We start from the raw sequence: 21,047 nt of genomic DNA on the forward strand, positions 1-21,047 counted from the left end.
ACATCCTGGATCCTGGCACCAGGGAGGCAGCACACCATCCTCGAATCCCGCCTGTTGTCGCAGAAACCCCTGTCCGTACCTCTCACAATGGAGACTCCTACTACCACAGCGATGCCTGATGTCGGCCTCTTTGGTTTTGGCTCAACAGCACTTTTTGCTTCGCAAGCCAGTCTGCCGCTCAGTGTGGTAACGTCTTCTTCCCCGACAGTTTCCAAGTGGGTGAACCTGTTCTCAAGAGGCACAACACCCGGGGACCTTTGCACTCCATGTTTCCTTCCATTTCTCACCGTCACCCACCTTCTCTCTTCCAGTACCTTTGGTGTAACAATCCCACTGTAGGACTTGTCGAGGAACGACTCAGTTTCTCGGACGAACCTGAGGTCATCCACTTGCTTCTCCAGTTCCCCAACACGGTCCTTCAGGAGCTGTACCTGGATACACTTCTCGCACTTGTAGCAGCCAGAGGCACCAGCAGTGTCCTTGACCTCCCGCATCCTGCAAGCATCACACTGAATCAGCTTGCTTGGCATTTCCTTCTTGCGTCTCACCCTCTGCAGTGTTTGGTGTGGCGCCCTCCCTCAGCCTCCTCGCCAAAGACTCACACTTTTCTCACAGGGCACTTCCCTCGACAAGGCCGCGCCATAATCATGGGCTACTAGGTGATAATAATGCCTTTGAACATCAAGAGTAGATGGTTAGACACTTTCTTGTTGAATATGGTCATTTACTGGCAGATTTGAGGGACCAATATTACATGCCATTTATCAGTTCTTGCCTGAATGTGGCCTACTGTAGGTCTAGCAAGCAAGTGTGTGTTGCTTCATTTGCTGAGGAGTTGCAAATAGGATTGATCATTGTGCAGTCATCAGCGAACATCCCCACTTCTGACACTTTCAAGGAAGTCATTGATGTGAAGATAGATAGGTCTGACACATTGACCTGAGGAACACCTACAGTGACGTCCTGGGGCTGAGCGATTGACCATCCATAAACCATTTTCCCTTGTGTGACTTCAACCACTGGAGTGTTTCCTTTTTGATGCCCATTGACTTTTAAGTTTTACCAGGAAGCCTTGATGCAAAACCTGGTCAAATGCTGCCTTGATATCAAAGATGGTCACTCTCACTTTTTCTCTGAAAGTCTACTCTTTGGGCCCTTTAGACCAAATCTGCGATAAGGTCTGGAATCACGTCCTGGACAAACCCAAGCTTAGCAATGGTGAGTAGGTTATCAGTAGTGAATGCCATTTGATTGCACTGTCGATGACACCTTCCATCACTTTATGAATGAGATTCAATGGTCCTGATAGTAATTGGCATGACCCAATGGTCTTTACTCCACTTTCTTGCCCCACTTCCATGATCATTGATTCTCCTGCAGTTCAAAAATATATCAATCTCAACCTGAAATTTATTACTGACCTAGAAACCAGCATCCTCTCGAGTCAAGAATTCCAAAACGTAACCGTTGGAGAAGAATTTTCTCCTCGGTCATAGGTGAGCAACTCAATCCTGTGGCTATACTTGCATTTCTAGACTCTTACCCGCATGATAACTCGTCTGCCCTTGTCAACTGCAATGTCATCTATGCTAATCCCATTTCCCTGCATTAGGCCCATGATCCTCTACTCAATGGTACTTTATAGTCACATGCTCCTCAGCACAGTGAAAATCCTATTTTGCAACCAGTTCAATAAACATCTTACTATAAATGGGCACAATCATACTCAAGTACAAAGGTGTAAGAATAGTAGATTACACTGAGACAATACACAAGAATCAACACGATTCTGGTATCATCTTGTACCCTTCACATTCATACTTTATGCCCACTCGTTACCCAACTTTTCCGCTAATCAATGTCCCTTAAACAAACTTCTTTGTTTTCTATGACTCCACCAAGTTTTGTGTTGTCTGCAATCCTGCCCCATTAATTCACATCCAAGTCATTTAATTTACGTGTATAAACAATAAAGGTCCGAACACCACTCCGTGTGGTAGACAACTTGTTACAGATTTCCAGTAAAAAAAAAAGCCCAGCTATCACTCCTTCTGTCTCCTCTCACTCAGCTAGTTTAAGATCTGTTTACCAACACCTGAGATCCCTGTGACTTAACTTCCTCGATCAACCTACCTCGTGGACCTTATCTAATCCAAAGACGTACAGGTATGTAGGTTAATTGGCTGGGTAAATGTAAAAATTGTCCCTAGTGGGTGTAGGATAGTGTTAATGTACGGGGATCACTGGGCGGCACGGACTTGGAGGGCCGAAAAGGCCTGTTTCCGGCTGTAGATATATGATATGATATGATATGATAATCCTCACTAAACTCCATATAGACAATATCTACTGCCCTGTCGTCATCAATTTCTTTGTTTAGCCCCTCAAAAAAAATCCCCAGAGTTTTAAGACATGATTCTCCCCTGTACAAGATCATGCCAACTCCTCCAAATCAGTCCCTGGCTTTTCAAATGAACATAAATATTGTTCTGCAGAATCTTCTCCAACAACCTACCACTGAAATAAGTTTTGCTTGTCTATCTCACAAGACTATTGGCCTCAACCATGACAACTTCTATTGACATATTTGCCTGTGTAGATCATTTATGTTCTCTTTCATATTCCTTCATGGCTTCGGGCAATACCTTTGGCATCTCCTCCAGCTTTACTCACTAACCTTTCGCCTTTGCTCTTCCACTCTGGGCTATTGTCTGTTTCTATTGTTCTCAGATCTGTGGGCTTCCTCTCAGTCATGAGTCTGTATTCTTGGGAACTCCCTGTTCATTTGCCTTGCTGCTCTCTATCCACATCCTTGGGTATCAAAACACTCCTGACTGTTCCAACCTCCACTCAAATTTCTTTCCTCCACTCGGAGTTCTGTGTGATGTTTGTGTCTAAGAATCACTGAGGAAATGAAAATCCATTACACTGAATGGCATAGAAATTTGCAAACCATTTTGATATGTTTCCCCTTTACTGTATTACCCATGGTCTATTAAATAGGTGGTGATACTTGCACTCTCTTTCAAACTGTTTGGCGACTTTGTTTATATTTACAGGTGATGCCACGACAAAATATTCTCAAATAAATTTTGATTTGGTTCTACAAAATATCAAAGATCTGAATATTCTGGCGGGTGAAGGGGAAGCTGCTGTTGAGCACGTCACAGGAGGAGCTCGGCTAAAGAGACCTGATCCCATACTCCTCACTCTGTTCCAAAATGGGATAGTGATGTTTAATGGTCCATTCAGATCATTCAGCCAGCCTTCAACACAGGTAACGCAGACACCTTAAGCAGTAGGTACCATGAGCCAAATGCATTGATGATTGTACATGAGCTAAATGCCTTGTAATCCTATATACAAGGTGTATCTTTATTGATTACACTGTGTGAGCTCCAGAGATTATGTTGGCTCTTCCTTAGATAGAGGATTTAACTTTATTTTGGCCATCATATCCAATCTGAATTCCACAAGACAATTTTATGTAAACAGATCTCTTACTTTCTAAACTGTTTGATTTTTAGCGTTGTATGCAGGATATCATGGATGGATATTTCCCTTCAGAACTGCAGATCAGATTTCCAAATGGAATTCCAATCAAGGTAAAAACCCGAAGAAATAAATATTATTGTAAAATATAAATGTACTTGATAAAGCAGCACCAAAAACAAAAGGAGTTTATTTACTCCTTTAGGCTGACGTTGCAAGAATGGTTAGTTGGGAACACAGAATATACAGCACTTTTCACACCTTTGAGCTATCCTGAAGCATGTTAATGCCAAGTAGTTTATGGCCAGCCGTGTGCTGGCCATCTTTAGAATAGGTTACCTGAAATTGGAAAATTAATTGTTCATAGCATTGATTGTAGGGATGGATACTATGTTTTGGAGGAGGGTAGAATTCATTCATTTTCTCGTATAGGCAGGTGGGATAAGCAGGAGTGTCCATTGAGTTAAGATGGCTCAATGTTGAGATTACTGACTAGAGAATACTAGACCTCAGAGAGATTCTGGGGCCAGCTCACTAACCAGATATTACAGACGCTGGTTTATTAGTAGTTATTGGAGGGGCAACAATGGATCTGAAAGTTATCAATGAGCCAGGGCAGTTTTGGGATTGTATGGTTGATGAGATTAGGAAAGGATTAGATTATGAGGGAAAAAAAGACACAGCCAGGCAGCCTGAAACACTGAGTTATCTCAGCACTTTGTCTTTTTTATAAACCAGCATCTGCAGTCTAAAGAAGGGTCTCTACCCAAAAACAGTCTAGAGAAGGGTCCCGACCCTTCTTTAGACAGCAGAAGCTGGTTCTCCAGAGATGCTGCCTGACTCACTGAGTTACTCCAGCACTTTGGGCCTTTTTTGTAAACCAGCATCTGCAGTTCCTTGTGCCTCTATGAGATTATGGGATCTGCCAGAAGGTAAGATTGGCAGCTGTGTGTTCCTGGTGAGGAGTGTAATTTATGTTAATAATAGACTGTAATTGATATCTTAAATACAATGAGGCCTTAGTTAACCTACAGTTGTCTTTGTGCTTTGCGGTTTGTCCAGGTGACTGATAAACGGGATGTGATCTTCAGGGATAGACGAGAACGTGTGGAATTCCCTGGTGTGGGACAAAAAGTAGATGGATATCTTGGTTACATAGGCTCCAAAGAGCAAGATTTTAAGTTTGTGCAGGAGACAAGTGAAGTTTCAGGTAAGTAGATGACTGCAACTGTAAAAACCTTAGCCTTTCACCCACTGGAGGCAGGCAATGGGAAAACCCCACACATTGCCTCCTGGCAGGCAACACACCCACTAATTGTGTTTTCAATGGGCATGTCTTTTTCTTGCCACGCATACCACAATTTTTTTTTAGTAAGGTTGTCAATAATATCTTGGGTTAGCCTGAGCGATTTAAATTCTCACGTTAACTCCCACATGCCCGCAGATATGCACCAAATTGAGTGAGGTGAAATTCAATTTAGCATGCAATCAACTTAGAAGAAAATGGACAGTGGCAAACAGGTTACTGATTACCAGTTATGCCTGTGTGCAAATTATACACTTGTCACACTCCCTGAGTCACCTACACCATCTGTAGTGTTATACTTCCTGTTTGTTATCTGTGAGCCTAACATACACACTGCATGAATTTCCCTACCCAGAAAAGTAAACACTTTAAATTGTTTCCAACTAATAAGACTCTAGACTTTGCCACCTTGCCAGCTATCCTTCAAAGTGTGAGGCTTTAAATTGGCCCTTGTTTGTACGGCCTCTGTATGAGTGTGGTAAAGTCCGATTTCGTGTCTCTGAGAATCCAGTCTTTCAGGTGCGGCCCCAAAGGCAAAAATCTTTAGGTTTTAGAAAATTAGAGATACAACGCAGAAACGGGCCCTTCGGCCCACTGAGTCCACGCTAACAGTGGATCACCTATGTAACAAAAACAAGAGGTTTATAAATGTTTTTTTGAAAGCCAGGATGTGCAAATGTCCACCAGCAATAGGTGCACAATAGCTGTGGAACAGCAAGTAAAATATATGTAGCATGAGATTCTCAAAATAGTGCAGCCAAAGGTAGATGTATCTGCAGAGGAATTGGACGTACAGGTATGTAGGTTAATTGGCTGGGCAAATGTAAAAAAATAAATAAAAATTGTCCCTAGTGGGTGTAGGATGGTGTTAGTGTGTGCGGGGATCGCTGGGCAGCGCGGACCCGGTGGGCCGAAGGGCCTGTTTCTGCGCTGCATCTCTAAAAAAAAAGGGGATGTTAGAGAACACTTTGCCAAGAAATCAAGGAGCACAGATCAGGGCGAGCCATCCTGGAGTGATGAGCAGGTGGACTTCCAATACCAAAAGGATCAGTAGAAAACGGGAGAGGTCCATTATCCACTCGGGAGCAAAGAGAAAGTAGTGGGGTGCAACAGTATGACAAGTAGATGGGAAGCTTTGGGAAAAATCTGATTTAATAATTCCAGTTACTGAAATTAAGTAACTGGTCGTGCAGTTGGTGCACTAGGTGATGGGCCACAAGTCTTTGATAGTGGAGATGAGGGCACTGTGGGTCACAGGGTATCTGGCCGAGGGAGGAACTCGGATATCTGAGAGATTAAAGTGTGGTTATGGAGATAACAGGGTAGAGGGTCAGGAAATGGTTGGTTGGTGAATTTGAGTAGCAGCGTCATGTTGGGTGGGGGTGTTGTTCCAAACATGGGTGGGTGGGCGAGGTGTTGCCATTATATGCCCAAGGGTTGGACTGCGGGTAATGTGCTCCTCGGCGGAGTGGGAAGAATCATAGCTCGTGAAGACTGGAGATAGACGGGATAATTACAGGTCTTGAGGATTAGGCTGGGGAAGAACTGCAAGTCTCTGGCTGGGCCAGCAACAGGTCTGAACGAGGCTCTGTAGTTTCCCCCAACCAACTACCGGCTCAATGCATGGAAAGTAAATGACACCAAACTGAAAGGAAGACCACATGAAGGCACATGCACTCCTTAATCTTGTATTTTAGATCAGTACAGTTCTGTTCAATTGAGCAGAATTCATGCTACTGGTTTGGTTCATGTTTAACAGGCTGGTTCTGATGTGGGCACAGGTGGTATTTGTTTCAACAAAGTTCAAACCATTCAGATCAACACCTGCACAGGCATTATGGATTCATGCAGCACAGAAACAGACCCTTTAGCCCATACACAACAATCAAGCATCCCTTTGCACCAATCCCATCTTGTTCATCCAAAGACCTTGTCAATTCTACCCTTCTCGACCCTCACATTTTATCACTCACCTACTTGCATCCAAACGCCTTTGGGATGTGGAAGAAAATTGGTGTACCCGGAGCCAACCCATAGTCACAGAGGGAAGATGCAAACTCCCCACAGACAGCACCTGAGGTCAGGGTGGAACCATAGACAGTGGAGCCGTGAGGCAGCGGCTTCATTAGCTGTGCCACTGCGCCGCGTCACAGAGAGCATCCCTCTCTCAAGGGGGAGGCAAGGAGGTGACAAAGATGGCACTGTATCAGTGCAGGATGACGGTGGGATTTGTGGGAGATGAAGGTGGGAGTGTGTATCCACGGGGTGAATGTTGGATTGAATGGTTGCATTATGAAGGATGATGGGTTCAGGAGACTGTATTATCCATGGACACCTGGCTTCAAATTAGGCACAGTCTGTGGTAAATCCTGTAGGGAGGAGAGGGGGAAATGCCATCCTTGTGAAACAGATAAAAACCCTGTACGTCTTGTTTTGAAGGTCAGCAGCTATCAGTGGAGCAATTTCTGAACAACCTACCTAGATCTGTCATCCGCTCTGGGAAGGTGTTTGACATCAGGGGAGAGATCAAAGCCCTGCTGCAGGTAACTGGGTGGTGGGGAAAGTCCCATTCAGCCACTCTGTGCAAAACGGGGTCAGACGTGGGAACAGAATTGTAAAACAGGCTCGACAAACTAAAATTAAGAGTCGAGAGAGTCAAGAATGTTTAATTATCATATGTACCAACAACAGAACTATTAAATGCTTAACAACAATACTTTCACTTGGGCAGCTTACAGCCCAAAGGTATGAATATTGATTTCACTAACTTCAAGTGACTCCTGCATTTCCTCCCTCCCCCACCCAAGTCATACCAGCTTCTCGTTCTCACTTAGCGAACAGCTAGCAGCGGCCCGTTTACTTTATCATTGTTACTTTTTTGCATGATCTATATCTCGCTACATCGCCATTTATTTCTCTTCTTCCCCTTTACCCTAGTTTAAAGGGTCCCGACCTGAAACGTTATCTATTCCCTCTCTCCAGAGATGCTGCCTGTTCCGCTGAGTTACTCCAGCATTTTGTGTCTATCATCGGTTTAAACCAGCATCTGCAGGTCCTTCCTGCACAGAACAATAACCTTCCTACTTGCAGAGTACTACAAGCCCATAAACACAATTCACATGGATAAAATATAATGAAAAAAAAATCAATAAATTAATAAGCACAATACTAGTGCAAAACAAACCCCAAATTCTCAGTGAAACCAAAAACAGTCCATGGAAGTTCATAGTTGAGGTTAGCATTGTGTAGTGTTCAAGAGCCTGATGGTTGTTGGGAAGTAGCTATTCTTGAAACTAGTGGCCACAGTTTTCACACTACTGAACCTTCTTCCTGAAGGTCAAAGTGAAATAAGAGTATGGCCAGGATGATGTGGGTTTTTGATAATATTGGCTGTCTTTTTGAGGCAGTGCCTTCTATAAATCCCTTCAATGATGGGGAGTTAATTGACTGGGTAATGTCTCCCACTCGCTGTAATCTCCCTACTCTCTATGCTCTCCACTTGTAGAAGTTCAAGGGAATGTTCATTGACATACCAAATCTTCTGTCTTCTAAGGAAGTAGAAGCATTGGTGGGCTTTGTTTATGATTACATTAATGTGCTAGGTTCAGAACAGATCTTCAGAGATTTGCACGTCTAGGAACTTAAAGTTGTTAACTCTCTCCACGGTCAATCTGTAGAGGAAGACTGGTCAGTAAATCGTGGCCCATGATGCTTTAGTTGATTCGAGACTACAGCAGCAATGAAGGGGAGGCTCTCATTGTCCACAGCAGCCTTGAGGTTATTTAAATCTCAAAGTTAAACCTCAAGGTCAACCTTGAGCCACCTCGAGGTTATTTTATTAAGGGCCTGTCTCAGTTAGGCTATATTTTAGGCTAGGCTGTCGCCACACGGTCGCCTGTATGGCCGTGAGTCGTCTCCAAAGAGTCGTAGCGTCTTTCTGGTCGCTGCTGGATTTTCAGAATGTTGAAAAAATTTCGGTGACAGTGGGTTTGACGCCAATGAGCGTAGCTTGACGTCTCCTGACGTGGGCACTGTCGTAGGTTGTCGCCAGGTGTCGTAGGTTGTCGCCAGGTGACGTAGGTTGTCGCCGGTGCTGACTTCGGTGAATTCCATTGGCGACCACCTATGTCAACCGGCGACAGGTACCGACCGGCATCAAAACCGGAGGTGAAAATTACGTGAATTGTCTTCAGTTGTCGTAGCCTGTTGTAGCTTGTCGAGGGGGGACATAGGTTGACTTCGGTTATCGTAGGTTGTCGCCTCTGTATGTTGTAGGTGCGGTCATAGGTGGACGTCCAACTCGCGGCGATTGGCCGCCGGCTGTCGGTAGCTTGCCGTAGCTTGACGTCGACTAGGTGGTAGGTTGTTGTAGCTTGTCGTAGACATTGTCGTGGGGGGGGGGGGGGGTCCAGTCGCCGGTTTTTCGGCGACCTGCTACAACTATGACAGTCCAAAGAGTCGTAGCGTCTTTCTGGTCGCTGCTGGATTTTCAGAATGTTGAAAAAATTTCGGTGACAGTGGGTTTGACGCCAATGAGCGTAGCTTGACGTCTCCTGACGTGGGCACTGTCGTAGGTTGTCGCCAGGTGTCGTAGGTTGTCGCCAGGTGACGTAGGTTGTCGCCGGTGCTGACTTCGGTGAATTCCATTGGCGACCACCTATGTCAACCGGCGACAGGTACCGACCGGCATCAAAACCGGAGGTGAAAATTACGTGAATTGTCTTCAGTTGTCGTAGCCTGTTGTAGCTTGTCGAGGGGGGACATAGGTTGACTTCGGTTATCGTAGGTTGTCGCCTCTGTATGTTGTAGGTGCGGTCATAGGTGGACGTCCAACTCGCGGCGATTGGCCGCCGGCTGTCGGTAGCTTGCCGTAGCTTGACGTCGACTAGGTGGTAGGTTGTTGTAGCTTGTCGTAGACATTGTCGTGGGGGGGGGGGGGGTCCAGTCGCCGGTTTTTCGGCGACCTGCTACAACTATGACAGTCGCCGGCAGTCGCCTAAAAAATCACCTAAGTGGGACAGGCCCTTAAAGGAAAAATAGCCCAAGGTTCCTGGACTTGATCTGTGCCCCAAGATCTCTGGAGAACGTACAAACAGGGAGAACGTACAAACTCCGCACAGACAGGCATCTGTAGTCAGGATCGAGCCCAGGTCTCTGGCGCTTTAAGGCAGCAACTCTACCACTGTGCCACCATGCCGCCCTGGAGATGGTGAAGCTAAGTAGAGAGTTGCAGCTCCTTGTGGTCTGTGATGCCCTCCATGGTTGTACAGTCTGTTAACAGTCACCATCTTTCCTCACACGTGCAGTATATTCACATTGGTTTCATTTTACACTGCACCTGTCACAAGCTCAGCATGTCCCAAAGTTCTTCATAGACAATTTATTTGTTTTTTTCAATGTAGTTGTTGTTTTAATGCAGGTTATTCGCACTTGCCAAACTCCTGCAAAGAGCAATGAGATAAGTGGCCAGTTTACCTGCTTTCCAGTTAAATGAGTTGAGATATGAATGTGACTCAGGGCATCGAGGTGAATTTCCCCACTCTTCTTTGAATTACTGCCTTGGAATATTTAACTTTGGGTGGGGCCTTGGCTTAATGTTTTATCTGCAGGATGGAACTCTTTCCCATCTCTCCTAAACCCTGCCCACACCAGGTGTGGAGAAAATAGTGCCCTGTTTAAGAGACATTTGGACAGGTACATGGATAAGATAGGTTTATGAGGATATAGGCCAAGCACGGGCAAGTAGGACTGGTGTAGAAGGGGCATGTTGGTTGGCATGGGCAAGTTGGGCCGAAGGGCCTGTTTCCACGCTGTACAACTCTATGACTCCATGTTAGTTTACTGAAACCAGTATACCATTGATCAGATCGTCATATTTATAGTAATTACAAGCACTCTGCTTTTATCTTCCATTGTTCTGTGATCTGGAGAAGATGAACCAGCCCCACTATGACAGTCAGAGGAATTATAGATTGTGGATTATAGCTTGTCATAGCTCATTCCACATCAAAAATGAAGGCTTATTTATGATCAGTTGACAATAAGAAATCTAACACCAGAATACTAAATATAAATGAGAGAAGCTCTGTACAGGAAATCCCACTGCACACAATGTGCAGCAGATTCATTTTCATTTCCCTCTCAGCGCTGGTGAATAACATCATCAAATGACTAACCGACCAAACAGACATCACAGTGTCCATGACCATTGGTGATCTCAAACCACTTGCAAGTGGACAACATTTCCTACATCTACTCTGAATGTGTTTGGAGTCAGGTATGCTTGAGTTAGTTCATATCACTCCATATTTAAAAAAAACAGAAAATGCTGGATACACTCAACGGGTCAGATTGCAACCGTGGGAAGAGAAACAGAGTTAATGTTTCAGGTCAACACTTTGTTAGAACTGGAAATGAGACAACAAGCGAGTGAAAATTCTTGTCTCTTTTTGAGTTCATGAAACAATAAGTTCTCTTCTCTCAGATGTGGCTTGACCTGCTGAGTATTTCAACATTTTCATTTTACATTTCCTGCACCTGCAGTTTTTTTTGATAAACCACTCTCAACTCTTGATCTATATGTTTGTGGCTTTCGAGCACCATTCCAGGTTACTGAAGACAAAATCCAGTCAGGTATTCCTGTGTAGCACTGAGAGAGCCCCATGTTATTGAAGGCACAGAGATTCAGATGAGAAATTTAAAAAAGGCTTGCATATCTGCGCCATCATGTAGATGAAATTGGCTGCAACGTTCCACAGTGAAGAAAATGACTACAACTACGAAGTAATTTATAGCCTGTGAAGCATGTTGGGGCTTCCTGAAAATGTGAAAGTGAACATATAAATGTATTTTAATTCAATCTATCTTCCATGTAGTTACATTAATTAATTTATATTGATGGGATATTTTATCCCTTCATACCTCTATTGTATAGTTAAATCCTCCACCCCCTTCCAATTAAATGCAGGAGTCCAGGACATAATATATATAGATAAAAACATCTACATGTATCCACCACCACCATAATCCCATTCACCCAACTCTCAGTCCCTTTCTTGATTAGATTCCTGTTTGTGAATCATTTATGGGTGTCTGACAGTCAATATTTAATGCTCCAAAAATCTTACTTGGATTCTATTCTGAAATTCATTCTCAACTACCTGATATGTAACCTTCAAATGATATTTCAGTCTGCATCCTGTGCTTGTAAGTTGCTGCAGTTTTGCAAAGGTCAGACTTTGTACTGTTTCGCTGAGCTTGTCATGATTACCAGTGAGTCATTACTGCCTCCTGGTGTTGATCATCAGGAATTGAATGTAATTGGAATTTTAATTATCTTTAAATTTCCCAAAGAGAAATCCCGAGTTGGAAGCAGGTGATTTCCCAAGGAGGGATTCACTGGGGAGGGATGGAGCGTCAAATACACTGCCCTGTGTCGATGCTGCACAGAGTAGGAGAAAGACCAACATAGTGTAGGGATGGAAAACAATCGGTGGGATATTTATTTAACCGTAAACACAGGGGTGGAAGCATCCATGCTTCAAAAGGTATTACCTCAGTAAGGCTTATTGGGTCCATACATGTTCACCCGCTGCAATAATCTACTCTGGATGAGTCCCAAGGCAACTTTGCAATAAGATGGGGCTGATATTCTTAAGTCTCCACATAGATATGTTCCATTAGTTCTGGAAGAGCAGAGCAAGCAGAAGAAGAATTTGGAGTTGAAGATCAGGACTTTGAGCAGCACGGAGTGGGAGTGGATATAGATAGGGCACAGTGAGGGGGTATACAATGCAATGTCCAGTATTGGGGCTTCTGAAGGACAATTAGTTTAGTTTTTTGTTCCGTGTACCAAGGTACAGTGAAAATTTTTTGATGGGTGCTAACCATTTAACGGAAAGACAATACATAATTACAAATCGAGCCATTCAGTGTGTAGATACATGATAAAGGGAATAACGTGAATAATGTTTAGTGCAAGATAAAGCCCGTAAAGTCCGATCAAAGATAGTCGGAGGGTCTACAGGTAGATAGTAGTTCCGGACCTCTGTCTAGTTGTGGTAAGATGGTTCAGTTACAGCGGAGGATGGGGGGAGGGGGCAGATATGATTAGATCCAAGTAATGTTAAGATTTTAAAGATATCTGAAAGAAATGTTGAATTGCATGGCAACAGACCAGCCCCCATCTCATTTATGCTGAGGCTGGTCTTGTTTATGTTATGAAAATCTACTTCAAGGGAAGGGAAGCTCAAGTCTGGTGTCCAAACATGTTGTTGAGCACTGTAGGACACCACCAAATGTGGCTTGTGCTCAGTCAAACAAGTAGGAACTGGAGGATAATTACTATCCTACAGTAACCTGAAATAAGACTTAATCAGGTTTAGCATCCATGTTTTTGATTGTTTCGTGCTGAAATCCATTTCAATGTACCCCAGAGTTTCTGGGCCATCCTATCAGGGTAACACGAAAGGCTTGGAAACAAGATAAACAAACTGCTGGAGGAGCTCAGCGGATCAGACAGCATCTGTAGAGGCAAAGAGATAAGCAACGTGTTGGGTCAACGCCCTGCCTGGTCAGGCCTGATGCACCAGCTATGCCTCTGCCTCCCCAGATGCTGCCTGATCCGTTGAGTTCCTCCAACAGTTTGTTTTTTACTGAATGTGAATGACTTAGCTTCAGCAGGCTTCATCCATTCCACTTTTGAGCTGGTACCTTCACAGTGAAAGTGAAATCATCCAATGCTAAACATTGCTTGTCTATAGGATTTTCCCAGCAGCTCTCTCAGCCCACTGGGATTTACGAAATACATCTGCTGTTAAGGATGAGGCTCTGTGGGCTGAGGGAGTCCTTATTCTAGACTAATTTTTTTCATTTTGTTCTCCCTAAAGGTGCCTCCCAAAGCAGCAGATGAAAGCATCACGCTGATCGAAACTCCATGTCTACAAGCACTGAAAGAGAGGTACAGGGCTTGCAAAGAAGGGGTCAGAAGAAGTTTGGTTTGATTCAAATGGGGTGACAAAGAGATGCTCTTCAGGGGAAGCGAAGGATTGGAATTCACAGACCGACCAATCTTTCAATTTCCATCTTGGAATCAATCGTGTACCACAGCAGGCGTATGTTGGCATGTACCATGTATCTGGAAATTGGCTTTCCATCATGTCTGGTGTACTAAACATGCACACAGTGTAGCCCTACCGTTCAATTGGAAGTTACCAAAACATGACTTCCAGAACATCCAAGTCTATTGCCTGCAGGAAGCATTAAAGCAGGTCCGGGGTGCTTCACTGGCACTGCGTTTTGGGTAGGCAGCAGCAATGGGGTTCATGTGCTGACCCATGGAATGTAGGACTGCACTGTTGAAGTGTGAAGAGGAGGGGGGAAGGCAAAGAATAGAGATGGGGGAGGTTGTGGGAGGTCATGGCTACTGGTGCATGGATAACCCAAAAAAAGATCTTCAAACTGTGGAGTAGGCTGACGCCACTCTGTGGCCAAGGTTGATCCCAAACCACAGTATCACCAAGTGCACAGGGGCCCATGGTCTGAAGCACATGTAAACTATGTCATCTGATCAATGAGGTTCTGTGCATATTAAAAACCAGGAATGATTTATAACAAATGAAAATTATCTGCTTGAGACACTTAAAAAGCAGGCATAGTTAATTATGTTCAATGTGATGTTCTCCTTGTTGAATTATTTGTTAATTTTATTTGGAGGTCACAGCCCTTTGTTCAAATATCTGTCAGTCAACTAATTAAAGAACAACTTGATGATGGGTTTAAGTGGGCAAATGTAACAGGGAAATGATGGCAATATTAGGATAAATTGTGACAGGAAGTGCCAGGTCCAAATTTTTAAATGGCGAATCTTCAACAGGAAGTGTGCACAAATGTTTCAAAAACATACCGAGAATTGTGGATTATATACTATTTGCTCATTAAATGCAATTTTTTTAAAATCCAATTGCTGGGTTTGTAAACATACTGTGTATATAAATGTTATAGCGTGGCTTCACCTGATATTCTGGTTACCTAATACAGTTATGGTCCCATACGATATTCAAGTATTGACTCACAAAGACCATATGATACCTTTCTTCCTCATCACAGGCTGGAGGTCCAAGATGAAATTGCCCCAAGATCGAGGAACATCGCCACCCTCAGGATCAGATCAGAGAATGGAGAGATGACGTACATCGTGAAAATGTTTTTCTCAGAGACTATTGGAGATCTTCGTACTCGGCTGGACCAGAGCAGGTAACAGGCTGGCAGAGTGCAACCTGAGTCTCGGCCTCTTTTTGTGTCAGAACACCCTAGATCGGCAGGAACAAGCTGGCAGTCCCCACAGACATGGTTCTGGATGTGTTAAGATGTTTAAAGGATTCCACACAGTTAACAGAGAGAATCCATTTGCTCTGGAAGGACATCCATCCAGAAAGTCAGACCAGTCCACTCATGTGCTGTGGCAAAGGGTTGTGGAACTCCTCCTCACTCCCCCAGAAAGTTCAGTGCCAATTGAATTTATCAAAGTTAAGTTGATATTGATCCGTGGCACTGAATAACAGAATGGCGGTAGAGAGATACGGGACGCACAAAGGTGAGCCACGGCAGGAAATGGAGGGTTTACGCCAGGAAAGGTGGGAAAGGAAGGGACCATGACAGTCGGAGAGGACTGGAACTCACAACAATAACCAACCCCTTGCCCGTAAGTGCAGGTCAACTCACAACAATAACCAACCCCTTCCCCGTAAGTGCAGGTCAACTCACAACAATAACCAACCCCTTGCCCGTAAGTGCAGGTCAACTCACAACAATAACCAACCCCTTCCCCGTAAGTGCAGGTCAACTCACAACAATAACCAACCCCTTGCCCGTAAGTGCAGGTCAACTCTCCTCTCTACAGACACCCTTTGATCCTTTTAGTTACAAATATCTAGACTCACTCTTCCATCCACTGATTAGAAAAGAAAAGCTTGCATTTATATCACACCTTTCCCAAACTCAGGATCCTCCAATGATGTTTGAAACAGGTCGTCTCTTTATTGCATGAAATGTGGTAGCAAAGCACTAAAAGTAGCAATGTGATAAACAAAATCACGAGGGGCACAGAGAGGGTAGGAAGTGAAAAACGTCATCCCTTTTGATGATGTCTAAAACCAAAAAGCATGGTTGAAGTAAGGTGACTTGTGGAAGATTCATTATCACTCAGAGAGCGGTTGAACTCTGGAAGGCATTGAATGAGGAGTTGGTGGAGGCAGTGCAAGATTTAATAAGTATATAAATGAGCCCATGAAACAGCACGACACTGAGGGCTACAGCTAAGTGCTGTAAAATGTCTGTTGAACATTGTAATTGTACCCACCGACCTAATTCTACAGCTTCCTCCGGCAGCTCATTCCATATACACACCATCCTCGGTGTGAAAATGTTACCCCTCAAGTCCCGTTTAAATCTTTGCCATCTCACCTTAAATATTTGCCCTCTATTTTTAAACTCTCATATGCTGGCAATGAGACTGGATATTCATTTTATCCGTGCCCGTCATGATTTTATACATCTAAATAAGGTCACCGGTCGGCCTCCTAAGCTCTAAGGAAAATGGTCAGTCTCTCCAGCTCCTCTTCATAACTCAAGCTTACCAGCCCTGGGAACATCCTGGTGAAACTTTTCCGCACCCTTTCCAGCTTAATGACATCCTTCCTGGTGCCTGGCAACCAGAAGTGCAGACAACACTCCAAATGGGTCTCACAAATGACTTGTACAGCTGCACACAGTGTCCTGATTCCTGTACCCAATACCCTGACCGATGAAGACAAGTATGCCAATTGCTTCTTCACCATCCCGTCTACCTGTGTCATTATTTTCAGGGAACTGTGTACCAAGGTCCCTCTGTTGTACATCACTCTCCAGAGCCCTGCCATTTACTGTGTAATTCCTGCCCTGGTTTAACATACCAAATTGTTACACCTCATATTTAATTACTAAAATTCCATCTGCCATTCCTTGGCCCATTTCATCAAGATCCTGTTGTAATCTTACTCTCTTTCATTGTCCACTGCACCACCAACACTGTCATCTGCAAACGATATTAATAACATTGTCATGCAAATTGTTAATACCCCTTCTGATACAATATTCCAGATTCCAACCACCTTTAGATTCCTGCACAGATCCTTTCTCCACCTCATCTCCCTTTATCTTCTACTTTGACATCTCAGTTATGAGGGAAAAGTCTCTTATTAATTATCTTGACATGTCCTTCATTATTTTGTATATCTCGATCATGTTCTTCCCTCACCCCCCCCCCCCCCCCCCCTCCTCCCTCCTCCCTCCTCCTCGGCCTCCTCTGCTCTAAAGAAAACAACCCCTGCCCATTCAATGTTTCCTTATAATTGGCATTTTCCACCCCTGGTGAATCTTCTCTGCATCTCTCATTACTGGGCTGGATTGTCCAGAGGTTTCTAAATTCTGTGCTAGGATTTTAAGATTCTTCCTGCCATTCGATACGTTGCAGGGGAGAGCAGCAGGTTGATTACGACATTATCAGCACCTTCCCCCAGAAAGTCTACAGTGACCAGAGCAAGACGCTGAAGGAATGTGGACTCGTTCCAAACGCCACCCTCATCCTACGACCACATCGGCCCCCAGATCATTGGACAACAGCAAGAAATGGCCACTCCTTGCAAGGAATAAACCTCAAGGAGTGAAGGGCTCCTGCCGAGACATGGATGATTTAATTCCTCTTAAAACCAAGTTGATCAAAGAAGCCTGCCGTCCACCCACTAATACCGAGAGTGGGTCACAGCAACTGAGTCCAGTGTGTGTGGCTCTGGAGAATCACCAAAATATGTTATCAAAAGTCTACTGTAAAATTAGAAAGTACTGTAGTATTTTACCCTTCTAAATGGCTGTGCAGAGAATGGGCCCAGTTTAAAAAGAATAATTTTAAATGTCCTAACTAGCCAATTACTTGATTAAATGCCCTGGTAGTGCTGTGATATCACCAGTGAAGGCTCAGGTGAGGATCCCTTAACCCGACCCCCAACAAAAATGTAGAAAGTCAGAAAGCAGGGTCAGAAGTCAGTGAAATTTCCAACTGATAAACTTGGTTTGAAATGGTCTTCCTTCGGGCAGCTTGAAGTCCTGATTCCTTCTTCACTCTTCAAAACCTCTAATGGACTAACCTACCTGCCTGCAGTTCCTCTTTCAACTTAACAGGTATCAGACATTTGGTTGAAATAAATGATGTGTGTCCTTTAACTGTGATTAAAACAGACACAATGGATATTCTTCTAAATTGTACAAACTAAAAATAAAAGTGAGAAAAATAAGTCTGAAGGATTATTTAATACCAGCTGGGGAAGTTCACCATTAAGTTCTGAAAAACACCTACGCATTTTTAGAAAACAGAATTTAGTCCCATGAGGCAGGTCAAAGATCTAATTTCAGGGGGCAGATTCAGAGGAACAGAACTAGAGGTTAATGTAAAGCTCTTGAATAAAATTAGAAAATGCTGCAGAACTGTGTCCTAATGAAGCAGTTTCCTTCTGAGCATTTAATTCTCTTTCCACAGATGCTATTTTTATTTCAGCTTTCCAGCATCTTTAGTCTATTGATTTTGAATTATGGATGTATATTTTCCTTAGCATTCACCTGGTATAGTTCAGCTCAGATGAAAACTATTCCACCCATTGAATCATCACTTGTCTCTTCAAACGGCAGTCCGATTAGTATCTTCTCAATGTTTTTCCCCCTGGATTAATGCAATCTTTTCTTTCCAAGTAGTTATCCAAGTCTCCTTTGAAGGCTGCAGTTTCATTTGTGTTTCCCATCCTATTAGCAATGTGTTCCAAATTGTAACTACTCACTACACGGAAGGTTTTTTGATTTTGCAATAAAATTTTTGGAAACATTCAGCCGGTCAAGAAGCAGCATCTATGGAAAGAGGAACTATTAACCTTAATACTTAACTATTCATTAGAATTGGGAAGGAGAAAAAACATATTGGTTTCAAGTTGTGGCGCAGCTGTAGAGTTGTTCCTTTACAGTGCCAGAGACCCGTGTTTGTTCCTGACTACGGGTGCTGTCTGTACAGAGTTTGTACGTTCTCCCTGTGACCACATGGATTTTCTCTGGATGCTCCGGTCGAGACCCTTCTTATAGGTTGATTGGCTTCTTAAATTGTCCCTGGCCTTTAGGATAGGACTAGTGTACGGAGATCACTGGTTGGCGCAGACTCGATGGACTGAAGGGCCTGTTTCCATGCTGAATCTCTAAACTAAACTAAGGAAGTGATAGAAAGGACAAATGGAATATCTGTGATGGAATGGTTGCTGTGGTGATAAATTATTGATGAAACCATCTGGTTGGTAAATGAATGAGGCAAAAACCTGAAAGAACATGTAAAAGCAGTAAAGTGCAGAAACAATTCCAGCATCTCCAGATGTGATCCTACATCCCCTGCACTGCAAGCGAACCTGTTCCATTGCAGCATCTCCAGATGTGATCCTTCATCCCCTGCACTGCAAGTGAACCTCTTCCAGTCTCTCCTTGGTTTTTCTAAAGTCTGATGTGCAGACTTGGGCATCATACTGCAGCTGGGCTTAAAGTAACACACAAAGATATAGCAGTCCTGCTTGCATTCTGTGAGATGCATTGCTATTTATTTAATTTGGAAGTGTTCTGAGGAGAAATTGGACAAACAGAGCTTGTATCCCCCGGAGTTTAGCAAAAGAGGACACTTTATTGAAACGTATCGAAACGTAGTTTAGACGTGTGGGAAGTGGTCTTACTAAAATGTACACAATTCTGGCGGCTCAATGAGCTGGATACAGCGAGGATGTTTCCTCAGATACTGCCTGAGTGCTTCCAGTATTTTGTGTTTCTATTCACGAGCTTGTGGATTCTAACTCCAGCACTGTGCCCTTTTGTGTACGAACCAACCCTATCCTTCTGCCACATTCTGATTTATCATCAACAGAAGGGAATTTCGGACATGATATTGTCCACGGGAAACTCGGACAACGAGCTGTCCATTTCTCCAGTGATGCTTGCCTGGCCCGCTGAGTTACTCCAGCATGTTGTCTATCTTCGGTGTAAACCAGCATCTGCAGTTCCTTCCGAAACAATGAGCCGAGCCGCTGTTTTAACCTGTGAATGTGCGGAGAAGAGGAGCATTCTACTCCTGTAGAATGATTGATGAATCTCCATTATTGAGCAAAGAGACACAAACATAAATCACCTGATTGGTTAGTTTCTGTCCAGCGTTACCAGATAACAGCTCTGCAAACACAAGCCCGTGCTCTCCAGCTGTTTTACACTCTGGGAACGAATAACATCAATTCTGGAAACAAGAGACTGGAGGGACGGACATTGGTCCCTGACTCGGCCTCTTGGTCCCAAGCAGCTGCTCCTTGGTGCCAGACAGAAAGCTGGAGCAGCAACGAACCACGCAACACCAAACATCATCAACACAGAAGAGGGGCAGAGGTTCCTGCTTGTGGAAGCTGTAATGTGTAACTAGCTGCCAGGTTACTGCAGCAAACACACACGCGAATATATTTACCTTTGCTTATGATTTGTGTTGTTGCTCCACAATCCCCCGACCGCAGCCATTCTTGTTCAAGGTATTTGTTTACACTGAATGGCTGAGCTAATAATGAGCGGGACACGCCACCAATTGTCTGGTTTTAATTTGATGGGAAGAACCGTTCACAAACACACAAAGCTTAACACCCGAGCTATCAACCCCGGGGAGCGGTGCAGACAGCCAACTCCGGGTGATATCCAGCTTTAACCCGAGCTGTCATGTCCGCTACATTAATCTACACATCATACACGCCTGGGTTGCGAGCAAGTCAGACTTCCTCTAACCGAGCACAGGCGTTGACCTCTTCCTGCAACTTCCCCGCTCCTCCCGGTTGTCACCCCCTCCCATCCACTCACCCACAGGACATGGAGCATCCAAACTGGCCCTACTCCACTTGGCTGAAGACTGCACCCCTCTGCCTACATTGAGCCATAGAGCTGTACAGCGTGGAAACAGGCCCTTCGGGCCTCCTGGTCCATGCCAACCCCAACTGGCATATTGGGCTAGTCCCGTTGCCTGCAATTGGTCCATATCTCCCTGAACCCGTCATCAAGGTTGTGGGTCACTCAATCCTTTCATCTGAAATACACCAATCCCTCCTGGTTGAGTTTGCACTCTTAAGTGTCAGGCTCAACGTTTGAAGAAGTTTGTTAACCTCCTTTA

General features: G+C 44.1%; 1 protein-coding gene across 1 annotated transcript in view; it reads left to right on the forward strand.

Moving 5' to 3' along the window:
- The window catches only part of ubxn11 (UBX domain protein 11), a 53,668-nt gene extending 35,560 nt beyond the window's left edge, over positions 1-18,108 (forward strand). The window contains 8 exon segments of the mRNA XM_078423332.1: positions 3,060-3,277; positions 3,528-3,605; positions 4,555-4,702; positions 7,238-7,341; positions 13,687-13,757; positions 14,906-15,052; positions 17,310-17,436; positions 17,438-18,108. Of these exon segments, the coding sequence (XP_078279458.1) occupies positions 3,060-3,277; positions 3,528-3,605; positions 4,555-4,702; positions 7,238-7,341; positions 13,687-13,757; positions 14,906-15,052; positions 17,310-17,436; positions 17,438-17,488 (944 nt within the window). The 3' untranslated portion in view covers positions 17,489-18,108.
- The last annotated feature ends 2,939 nt before the right edge of the window (positions 18,109-21,047 follow it).

This window comes from Rhinoraja longicauda, chromosome 27 (genome assembly GCF_053455715.1).
Source record: "Rhinoraja longicauda isolate Sanriku21f chromosome 27, sRhiLon1.1, whole genome shotgun sequence".
In the NCBI taxonomy this organism is placed as follows: domain Eukaryota; kingdom Metazoa; phylum Chordata; class Chondrichthyes; order Rajiformes; family Arhynchobatidae; genus Rhinoraja; species Rhinoraja longicauda.